Below are 12174 nucleotides of genomic sequence, written 5' to 3' on the forward strand. Positions count from 1 at the left end.
ATAAAGCTTTTTCGCTTAAACACTGGTGTTAAAATGATAAAAACTGACATGCAGAAAACAAGCAAGTTGCAGTGAAAGTAAATGTTGCGAAGATAATAAGCGGTATGGTTAATCATTTTAATGGGTTAAGCAATTTACAGAGTTTTAAAAAAAATTATCACACACGCATATACAATTGTTAATATTATAGGGTTCAATTAGTTCTTTAACAAAATAGTACATAATTGACAAAAAGCTCGGGATTTTTACAAGAGCATTGCTCGCACTATCAACATGTTTCGTATTGAGACGATTTTTTAATTAAATCGAACGGGCATTACCTAGCCCTGGACAATTGCTAAAATCATATTTACACTCATCTCAAAGCTATTAACCTCAGTTACCAAGAATATTGAATTACTGCTAAAAAAGGCTTACACCAATTTAATGAGAAGCTCAAGGGTAGAGAACACATTAGACTGCAGGACTAAACTAGGTTAATTTCGGCAATGGAAACTTTAGTCTCTGTCAAGATCATTGGCGCGATTAATCACGGTTATCAGGGTCAATATCATCAATCATCAGCCATCAACAACAATCACGATCACCATCACCAATCACAATCAACGACCACGATCACGGTTATCAGGGTCAATACCATCAATCATCAGCCATCAACAACAATCACCAATCACCATCACCAATCACGATCACAAATCACGATCACGGTTATCAGGGTCAATATAATTAATCATCAGCCATCAACAACAATCACGATCACCAATCATCATGACCTTCTTAATCATTATCAATTCATTCAGCATACAAACAAAGTGGCTAAAATTACAGTTACTACTGCCTATTTTATGCCTGTTGGTGAATAAATCTTAAAACAAAACGATCAACAAGATGATTCCTTAACCTGACGCATATTGTCAATTTTGGTGGAAAACGTCCGTAAAAAAGAAAGGTGTGTTCTTGAATTGAAAGTTAAACTACCTCAAAATAAAGGTTGTAGACATTGTAAGAAAATTAAAATTATACTCAATTAAAGAGTTTATTTAAATACAATATGAACTTTTAGATATAGCACAGATGGTATATTACAGTTGGTATAATACACTTCCTCTGCACTGGCGGTATGAAACTGCTGCTAAATGATCCAATAAATTCTACAGTGTGATAATGTTCTGAAGCGGTTGCATCTCTGTCTTTTTTATTTCAGACTAATGCTAATATAAATTTGTAATTTACAGGTTCTTTGGAATAAGAAAACGCATCGACTACTTGAAGGGCATATGTCGCATTAGCAGTTGGCTAATGAAATAAAAGCGTTTAGAGTGGAATTCCATTGTTTCATGACTTTTCATTTCTTTTTAAATTAATTTCTACTGCCGTAAAAATTCACCCTCGATTCCCTCCTTTGTACTAAACAGAAGAGATAATTGTATTGCATTAGGCAATCATGTTCACGACACATGCCCTTTAATGTTTTATGAAATAGGTCCAATTTGGTGGTGCTTGAAATGCAATGATTAAAAGCTAAAAAACCGGCACGTGTTACTAGATTAAAAAATTATAGCAATGTTTTCAAAGAATACAACGCTGTAGAATTCAAAATGGTAGCTTCAACTTCAAGGAGCTACCAGATTTAAAGATTTAAAGCCGTAACCTTTTAGATTATAAATGAAAAAGTACCTTAAGAAAATGCCCCAGCTTTCTTTACTGAAATATTCAAAGGATTATACCATTAACATCGAGGATTTTCAATCGAAAATACTTCCATCCTGTATTACAATTTGGACAGAATTCCAAACGCATTTAAAAGCGAAACGCTTAGGTATACAAAGTAAAAAATAATGAGAGATACACCAACTACTTTTGAGGTATTGAATTTTAAAATTGGCATCAGGACCAACGCAGCTATGAGACTGATACCAAGAAACGATGCGGACAGAATGTACTGTAAGTGGCCATGAATGAGCTGTATGTGAAGAAAAATGATACAAATGAATAAATAAATAAAAAAATAGAAAATAAATTACAAATTAAACAATTATATTCTAGCAGTTAGCGCATTAAGCGTGAAACTCGGAATAGCAACTTAGAACCATCAAAAGCGTGTTGCCCTGTTGTGATGGTAGTTTCTTAGAAAGTAGAAGTAGCTTTAAGTACTGTTCGTATGAAGTTTTGCTCAGAAATCAACTTTGGCAGATTTAGAGGACTGAGTTTTTCATGTTGAGGCAGAAAAGACCTAACTTATTGCCATTAGAAGCAAAGCATCAACTTTACTGCACATTTGAAAATTTCTAAAAAAATACCGTTACGTGTCCGTGATGAGTCAGCGATGAAAATGTGCACGATATACCAACGCCCAACACCATGTCTGTGAATGTCTTAAGGTACAATAGTAGAATAAGGAGGTACCCAAAATACTTTTAAAAAGACTGGATATGCCAGTTTGCACGTAAAAATAATATAAATGAATCCGAAACAGGGTGAAGTGGGTGTTAGCGGCAATTACGGTGAAAAAGTACCATGCATTAGAGGGAAACACTCTTTTGAGTATCTTTTTTCAACTTTTGAGCATAGCCTTATGGCCTAAAGGCTCTTGCGCAACCAGCATGCTTAGCGGCAGCTGACTTTTCACGCGAGGAAAAATTTGACTGTTTTGTATTTTCAGGCAGTACGATATTAGGCTGGTTTTGAATCAAAGTTGCAAAGCATGCCGGTTGCATAAGAGCATTTAACAACAGCTTGAGGCATAAGGATATGATATACCATGGTTGAATCATGTCATCAGAAAAAGCATATCAAATCAGAATGCGTTTTGTAATTGATAGAAAAGAGGTCACATCGGTATCCTTTTCCTTGACCAGAAAACAAAATACTACAATAAACAAACATCATTTATCTGGAGGAATGACAAGGAAAGGATTTATCAATAAAGATGGCGACTGGAATGGATAAATGAGGATAAGTTCAATTTTACGATGACAAAGGATACTGAGCAGTGGCCCACCATAACAAGCTGCTATCGCCATACGTGGAGCTCCATTCTTGGCCATTGCCATATTAGAAATAAAATCTGAAAATCGGGAAGCATAAACTTATTTAAAAAATCAAAAGATTTTTGTTTAGACTTCTAATTAGCAAAAAGCTTGCCCTCCAAACATGGAGTTGCCAGATATCATTCGTATAGTGACCGGGTTTTCCTAAATCAAATTGTGCTCTGTTTTGAAAAGGCTACTTCAAGGTACTCTACTAGCAAAATATGTGCTTTAATGTCAAATTGAATTTCATATACTAAAACGCTATCATCGTAAACAGCACCATTTTATTTCTGAGCTAACTTTATCATATCTAGTAGGTTGGGTCTGTTCTAGCATTCCTAAGTAGAGTAAGCGCCTAGAAGAAGGGATACTTGCAATATATCAAAGGCATGAAAATTTTGATGGGAGGTTTAATTGTGAATATGCTCCTGTTTATTGCTGAATCGAAGCGAGGCGGGGACATAAACGTGGGCAAAAGCGTCAGGTCGCGAAACAACTGAAAAAGTAGATGGTAACAACATACCTCCTATACTATTGCCCCATGCCAAAAGCGTCAGTCCCAAGACAGCATTGCTGATGCCCAGTGAAATACCTAGAGTCTATTTAGAGATTCAAGCAGCAAAAAATGAGACTTCTGAATAGGTAAATGGATTAAGAGGCCTTCAATACATGGTGTGAGACAACTGTAATTCAGATCACTCAATTAAAAGTTAATGAGGACGATTGCAAATTTAGAGTAGTAAAAAAAGCCATGCAAATTCTTGGTTAAACTGGAGCCTTGATCTGCCTCTGACAGCATTCACATTGGGACCAAGATGGGAGGGGGTATGTAGCCCACTGCCAAAGCCATATCTAGGGTGAACTCCCATCCCGGCATATCGGGTAATATTTATTTACAGGTTTTGCGTCTTATTATTGCATCCTCTCCTCGTCAGATAAACACTCTACATCAGATCAAACAAGGTTAACCAAAGTACCTTTTAGGCTAACATCAGTCTCTTCTTACAAATAAAGTACCGTTATAAATGAAATTGGGCTCGATGGTATGTGGGGGTCTTATAACAGACGAGACTTCAGTCTTTCCCAAGTATATCTAGGCCCTGTTCCACTGCGGCTTTTAAGCCTATTACACATGAAATCATGACCGGCAAAGAAAATCTCGGTTACCTTCAGCAGATTCACGATCTCTTGTGCTAATGCATAAATCCAAATAACGGACACAATAAATCCGGCCATCGCAAATATCTAGAACAGAAACAAATTAAAATTATTTTTGAAAATTGCTGATGAAAAGGTGGTTTGACATTGCAGCTGCAAAATAAACAAAAAGAATTAAAAGAAAAAGGGTAGAATCAACAGATTTTATCATGCCTATGGATCTGTATTCACTGGCCATTGGGCCATTTCGGTAAGAAACATATTTACATATTTACACTGCAAGGAAAATACTGAAAATAGGCATTTTAACATTATACTTAACTACAAGTATGCAAGCATTAAACATCTAAAGCTGATTTGTGCTCGAGGTAAAACAAAGTAAGCGAAGAGAGTAAGATACATGGTCCTTTTTATGTGAATTTTGTCCCTTCTAACAAAGTAAGGTATGAGCTCTGTTGTTGGCTCTGTTTATATGATAAAAATTTGAAGAAAAATGTTAAAATGAACAATTAGAGAAGGGATGCTTTCATAATATCGAGAGGAATATTGATTAAAACCTTACGAAGTGAAACCTTGGCGGTTTAAGGGCTGTTGTTGTCAGCATCACCAGGAGTGCTAAAACAGCTCCAATCATCAAAAGTACTTGCCATACAACGATCCCTTTAATAACATTCGTAAACGCCTCTACAAAATTAATGGGTCATAAAAATAAATAAAAAAGGAACATGAATAACACTGCAATCTGTGTGACACTGTATGAAAATAGGGTAAGATAAAAATGATGATTTGCTACTTATGATAGAGAAACAGCAACATAGGTTCCTAGTGGAGGGGTTGGGGTTAAATAGGAAAGGAATTCCAGTGAATCGCAAGAGGTGATTCACAAAAACCTTACTCGATGGGTTCCGGTTCGTTGAGAAAATGACAAAAATGTCTAAAAAAAATTCTATAAATGTGCTGATATAGAAATAGTTCAGGTATGAAAATTTTATTCAGAAAAACTGCTAATTAAACGAAGAATAAATACCTTCGGTAATAAAGGCGCAGGCAACCGGACTTATAAAGCATTGTAGCATGATCAAATATTTGTTCCATCTGTAGCCTTTAATGTCAATATCTATCACAGGGTTCGTGATATTGAGAACAATCTCCAACGGAATCTGTGAAAAAAGAAGATAACGCGACGATTTTTATCATATCACTAAAAATGCTTTTTGATTTTAGTGGCAAGCATTCGCGTAGTGGATGCTAAACTATTACGGGGTCTAAGTATGGATCTTCCCAGAACATTATTGCTCTATTGAGAAAGAACTGCCGGAAAAAGGACAAATGTGAAAATATCACTCAAGTCTGTGTTACAAAGTTGGGCAGAGTTCTGTCAAATTTCATAAGGCAATGTACCTTGATGATGTCAAAAAACTTCCAGAATAGTGCCTTTGCTTTCCATTCCTTATAAGCAAACCCTGTCAGTCTTTCCACAACACCCTCTTCTGGAATATCATCGTCATCAGTGTCTTGAAATTGATCTGCCAATGAAAATTGACACATGAAAACACAAATAAAGAACTAGAGTGAGTTCACCTTATACCGTAGATTTATGTGAGGCAGCAATGGAGAAAAATGCTTACTGGTCTGTAATTTAGTGCTAGATAAGGCATTGACGGAGCTGTACACACTGGAGTATGCAGAGCAGGCCAGCAAAAAGCGGCGTACGATCGAAGTAAGCGTTACATTCAGAGCTGAAACTTGGAGCTGTTTTGTACATCAAAGCATATCGACGGAGTATATGAGGAAATACTTAAATAAATTGGAGCAGAAAGTTTTTAATCAGGATGTATCTAACTAACTTTGAGAAATCCTTCCTAAAATAAATGCTGAAAACTGTTACCTAAGCAGAGGGTGAAACTCTATTTGGTGAAACCCTATTATGCTTGAATGTGAGCAGAATCACGTCCCTTGTTATACAGTGGTTCATCCTGTGGCCCTTTACATAACCGATGGCTCACCCTATTGCCTTCTGTATATCAAAATGGTCATCTATTGGCTTGTGCATATCTGATGCCTACCTGAACGTATTTAAGACAAAAACCTTTTGAGCACACAAAGTGATCAGAGAACTTGCTCAAGTTGCTACCAGCTGGCTTATGGGTACCATAAAGACACAACGTGGGTACCATAAAGGCTCTTGTGCAACCGGTATGCGCTTTGCGGCTATATTTTCAAAATCGGCCTAATATCGAACTGCATGAAAATACAAAACACAATCGATTTCTCAAGACAACTGCCGCTAAGCATGCCGGTTGCGCAAGAGCCTATAAATAGCACGAGTACTTACTTTCATTTTCTCCAGCCACTGAATCATTGTCGGCAGCTGATGGTAAATAGCGGTGATGCTGCGAGCCAATCACGAGTGCTCGGTCGTTAGGGTCAAAGTCAGTGAAATCTGCGCTAGCGTGAAGGTCCTCGATCCAAGCCCGTCTTTTTCGGAACCGTGTAGGTTTGTATATGTCTAGGGAGAGGAGCAATTGAAAATGCATTCAAAGAACAGATTTCTGAACAAAGTCTGCCATTTTTCACCATTTTATCAACCATATTTCTGTTTAATCCCTTTTATTCAGCATGATTCTGTAGCTACAGTCAATTGCCTCCTAGATAGGTAATAAAGAGCCGAAAGGGCTAAGCAACGTTTATCGAGGACCTCTCAAAAGCATTAGAGCCACGGAAGGTCTGGTTTGAAGTAGCTAGATCTTATAAGTTTCTGCAAATGTTTCTAAACTCCCAGCGCAAAGAAAACACGTTTTAAATATTCAATTGGCTTTTATCAACAAACATTCTGGCCAAATACTTACTTTCATTTCCTGGATTTATGATATGGTCGTTTGATATTGAGGAGGGCCGCCTCGCTCTCATGCTTCTATTGACAGCTTGGCCCGCAATAACGAGTGTCACGTAAATAACATAGAGAACAATGAAACCTTTGAACAAAAAAAGACCGAGATACAGTACAAAAAAGTTAAATTCCAGAGAATGATTTCTTTTACATCAGTAGACAACATGAAACTAAATATTATTCAATGTGAATCCAATAAAGTTAATGTTGGCAATAGATTTCTTAGGTGTGACATCAAAATTTGTTCCTAGAAATTTTGAATTTTGACCATATAACCTTTAAGAAAACCATAAAATACATCTGAATATGTAAAACCAATTAACTATGTCAAAAATCGGTTGAGATATGGCCATTGAAAGATTTAAATTCCGCTAACAGAAAGTTTGATGGGGAAAAGAGCCTCTCCCCTTGTGGCCAAATCTCAGCAAATTCGCAACATATTTAGCTGATTTTGCATATGTAGAGGTTTTTCATGATGCTTTTTCGGGTTATGCGATCCAAATTCAACAATTCTAGAAATAGATTTTGATGATGTCATCACATGAGAACTCTGCAACAAACTTGCACTAAAAATGTTAAATAAAGAATTAAATTTATTATCATCTATATATAATTTGAAGAACTAAATTTTCATACCAATGGCTTCTGCTGTTTGAATGCTTTTTCGATACATAACTGCAAATGTCCAGCTGATGGCACTGAGATAGAAGACCAGATCACGAATGAATGGTCTCCTTGCTAGTTTGAAGGAATTCCGCAATTGGATACTTCCAGCAACTACTGTAGTCACAAAGATACCTGCCCCTGAAAAAGAATTTTCAGTGTCAAAGTATTTGCTTGTTTTCTAATTTCTACATTATTTTCAGTGCAAAGGTTTTACTTCAATTTTTGGCACCTTAAAGGGTTTTAAATAGATTCTAAGAGGTTCTCAGAGGAATATTATTTGAACTGAAGGTTTTCGCCCCCTCAAAAGTTTGCAAAAATGAAGCATTATTTTGTTATAGAGACTACATCAGCACGGCAACTAGAGCATCCAATCTCTTGCTAAAATTTCACCTCGGTCATTGACTTATAACAGATCTGTTCGAAACAGTACAAAATGTATTCACCAAAGAGCTCCTGAAAAGCAAGAGGTGCAGTGTCTTGTCCTTCTGATGTCAGTGCAGCCAACACACTAAAAATATCTGGTGCTCCATTACCAAGGGCCAGAAGTGTAACTCCCTGACATTTGTCAAGTGAAAACATGGAATGTAAAACACAGGGCAGTGGCATGCTCCGACAGGACATGAATGGGGAATTAAGGCGTCCCTTCCCTCCATTAGCTTACAGGTCCAGCCTGACCAGCCTGACTGGTACCACCTGGCAGGATTCCCTAGCTCAGGGCTACGAGCGATGGCCAACGACTAACTCAACAGGAGAACGGCAAGGAGGGCTCCAGGGGTCAACAGCTTTGGGCGGAAGAACTCCTGGTAAGAGGGATGGTGTCTCTTTAAAAACACTGTAGAGGTGGTTCTGGGGGCCCATCTCTACTATTAGCCCCTTAGTTTTATCTATGACCATGACAACAAACCAAAACTCAGTTTTTGGGATAGTTGGAGGGTCATGGTAGCCAACCTTCTGATAGAAGATGGTACCTGCTGATGATGATGATGAAAACACAATGAGTAACGTAAATACAACCTAAGACAAACCTAAGATAAACCTAAGAAAAAGGATAACAATATAGGTAGAACTGACTGATAATGTTGATGCTTGATGATGATGATAACTGATTATAATTGGTGTCTGGACTAAAAGTATCTGGTACCATGAGCATAACAGAGGAAACCAATAGGGAATATTTGTTAAGACCCTACAGTTAGTTTTGATACATAGCTGCACATTAGAAAATTTGGACACTATGTGGTCAAAAGAAATGGACTGTGAAAAGGATACTGCAACACTGTCACTCATATGTAGAGCTTTAGAGAATGTTTTCAAGCAAGGACAGAAGCTGAAAATGAATGGAATAGTAAAGAAGTGTTGAAGCTAAATTTTAAGATTGTATGTATAATATACTGAGGGCACATGTCACATGATTAAAAATTTAAAAAAGAAATAAAATTTTAAAGGGAAGAAAATACTGATTAATTCTAATACTCCCTACACTGATGTTTATTAAAGTAAATTCTATTTTGTTAAAGCCGTTAGCAAAGACTAAAATGTGGCCAATACAAGATAGCATTGTATCAGTTATTTCCCTGTAAGTAAAGTTAACAACAAAATTAATATCTCTATTCATAATACAAGGCCAAGGAAAGAAACTTACAATTCTTCTGCAGTGATACCAAGAGCAACGAAAAGATAAATTAATAGAAGAAGCTAAAATAGAAGAATTTTCTTAGAATTTTAATTTCTACAGAATTGAACAAGACTTTGAAACAGCAATGTTTGTAGAAAACAAGGAAGAGTGAAAACAGCACAATTAAGTACTTTTTAAGTATAAAAATAACAAATAACAATCAAAGGTAATCATAAATCTATATACAGATTGTTTTAAAGTAATGTGGGAGCAAAAAAAACCTTTTTGACATGATAGGTAGAGAGCTAAATATAACAAATGTTTGAGAGGTTTTGAGAAAGTACTTTATCCAGGAAGATTTTGGAAAAAGCACTGAAGAAGTACTTTTAAATACATTATTTGATTTTTAACTGCAAATGAACACAGTGCAACTGGTTGTTATTAAGCAGCTGCATACAAAGAATAAATGGCTCAAAGAAATTCAAAATTTTTTTGCAGACCGTGCTAGCAATATTATAGATCATGTGATGATGTACTGAGCTGCTTTAGCCTTCTTGACATGCAATTTGTTGTAAAGCCTTTATTGACTAATGATCTATAATTTTGGCTAAATATATTTGTACACAAGAGTTACATGTTACCTGCAATTTCATCACTGGATGAATGAGTAAATATATCTCAACAATATTTAAAAATGTAAAAATAAACCTACCAGAACTACCAACCCCCATGATGAATTGCCTCTAAATTGACAGTAAACAAAACTGTTATATTGCAGGAATCCAGTGGAATATCTGCAGTCACCAGTGTCTTTCACAAAACTGCATTGGTAGGAGGAGTTCAAGCCTCTGACATCAGAACAGTCAGCCTTAACAAAAAGATTAGAAAAATTTTATTTTGGTTTGATTTAATAGTTTCATTTGGAGACATTTTTTGGGTCTCATGGAAATGGAAGGCCTGATCATACATATGTCAGTAAATATATCCTGACAGAAGCGTTTCTGGAGTTCTCCTTTGGTAACCTTAGGTCAGTTTCTAAAATCCCTACCCAGACTGGAAACTCTGTTGCAGGCCAAAATATATTGCCCGCACACATTTGTGCATGATTTAATATACTGGCCATGAAAAATCCCTTGATAATAACATTTAACATCAATAACTCTAAAAAATAACTGACAGTGTATGATTTCAGGCATGCAGTCTCAAATTTTTAAAGTAAACTTGTCCCTGCAAGAGGCAAATTTTCCAGTCTGGATCCCTACAAGTAGGACAAACATGTACCATCCAGTATTTATTCCTTGACAGTGGACTACTGAGAAAATTTTTGTAAATTGATGGGTGCACTCTTGCATACCCAAAAGATGGGCATGGTTTGGGCATGCTTTTGGATGTGGCTAAAATTAAAAAGTTTTTTCAAATATGGCAAAGTGACTTTCTAAATTTGTTCGCAACTGAGATTGGAAAAAGTCATTCTAAATTGAGTGATCCACTTGAGATCAGGGCTGCCTAAAAGTTTCAGAGAGGCCTGGGGCAAAACTGATAAAGAAAGCCCCTTGCAAGCAGAAAATGTTCTAAATAGTTTATACATCATTCATAGCATGATTTCTCCAGAAAACCATACTTCATCAACAGTTTTTGTGGAATCAAAAAATACTGAAACTTGCGAGCGAAGCAAGCAAAAAAATTTTGTGACCCTATTTTTTAGATTAGCTTAAAATACACTTCAAAATATTCTGCAGTCATTTTCTTGCAATTATTTCAATATCACCTCATTTCAATTGTTTTATTGTCACATTTTACTATTATTTCCATTCTATAAACCATACTATATATAAACTGATTACTATAATTTAACAATAAACGAATTAATTCTATTCTTAAAATGGAATTCTTTTCTTTATGGTGAGGTTCCCTAGACATTGAGGCCCTTAGGCAATTTGCCTCTTTGTTCCCCTCTCAGTGGCCCTGCTCGACATCACCCTTTAGATCTTAGCAGATCTTGTTTTTGTCCTTTCTAAACATTATTTTCAAATCGTCTCTTTACTTGCCAAATTTTTTGGAATTTGAATAACAGCCACTGATGGTAGTCGTTTGTAAGCATAGTTCAACTCTCAATCATGAAATTCCCTGAGATGTAAAATTGATGTAAACAGGAAAAGTGCCTTACAAGATATGCACACGTTCAAGAATCACTGAGAAATTTGATGCATACTCAAATGTGCACACTTATCACAAATGTACCCTTACACTCACTGATAATATCTTGTGCCCTCCCTGGATCCCATGGAAAACTGCCATGAAATTCAGACTGGTGTTTTAATTATGATGAGATTTGAAGCCCATGATATTTGAAACAGTAGTACTTAGCTCATCTATGCATCTCCTGCCAAGAAAAATGAAGTCCAACTTTTACTTTCAATAGAGAAATGATCTCATTGGCTTCAACAAACCTCCTGTTTTTCTTTTGAATTGTCATCAAATACTTTGATAGTGTTAGATTTTCCAATCGTTAATCTTGCCCCCACTGATAGACATCTGCTACCAACGATTACTAACAAAATTAAAAGTGTTGTTAGACAACAGCTTCTTGTCTTTTGTACTTTGAGCATGATCCCAATATAAGCCTAAACTTTGTCAACTTATATTCAGCTCATTGTCACTGAACATATTAATGTTCTATACAATAAAGACAGTAGCTTAATTAAATATGACAGCCTCAAAATTACGAAAAACAGGAAACAGAATCACGTGATATCTCCGATTCTACAATTGATTCATTGATTAAGCCTCAGTTTGAAAAAACTGTCTGCACT

At 36.1% G+C, this 12174-nt stretch overlaps 1 protein-coding gene across 2 annotated transcripts; it reads right to left on the bottom strand.

Moving 5' to 3' along the window:
* Positions 1 to 631: 631 nt before the first annotated feature.
* LOC135683208 (mitochondrial sodium/calcium exchanger protein) lies at positions 632 to 12160 on the bottom strand. Of its 2 annotated transcripts, XM_065198406.2 has the most exons (16): positions 11812 to 12160; positions 10074 to 10229; positions 9389 to 9441; positions 9016 to 9073; positions 8190 to 8301; positions 7717 to 7884; positions 7040 to 7165; positions 6526 to 6699; positions 5592 to 5716; positions 5218 to 5350; positions 4753 to 4874; positions 4200 to 4277; positions 3556 to 3631; positions 2987 to 3067; positions 2301 to 2365; positions 632 to 1963 (listed from the first exon to the last, which is right to left on the bottom strand). In XM_065198406.2, exons 1-16 carry the CDS (start codon positions 11968 to 11970, stop codon positions 1772 to 1774), a joined length of 1878 nt encoding a protein of 625 aa, XP_065054478.2. In that variant the 5' UTR covers positions 11971 to 12160; the 3' UTR covers positions 632 to 1771. The 2 variants fall into 2 exon arrangements, with proteins under 2 accessions (XP_065054478.2, XP_088965335.1); XM_089109209.1 differs by lacking the exons at positions 9389 to 9441; positions 11812 to 12160 and having other exon boundaries at positions 10074 to 10198.
* Between the last annotated feature and the right edge of the window lie 14 nt (positions 12161 to 12174).

This window comes from Rhopilema esculentum, chromosome 7, assembly GCF_057945365.1.
Source record: "Rhopilema esculentum isolate cy_ngs chromosome 7, ASM5794536v1, whole genome shotgun sequence".
NCBI classification, from domain to species: domain Eukaryota; kingdom Metazoa; phylum Cnidaria; class Scyphozoa; order Rhizostomeae; family Rhizostomatidae; genus Rhopilema; species Rhopilema esculentum.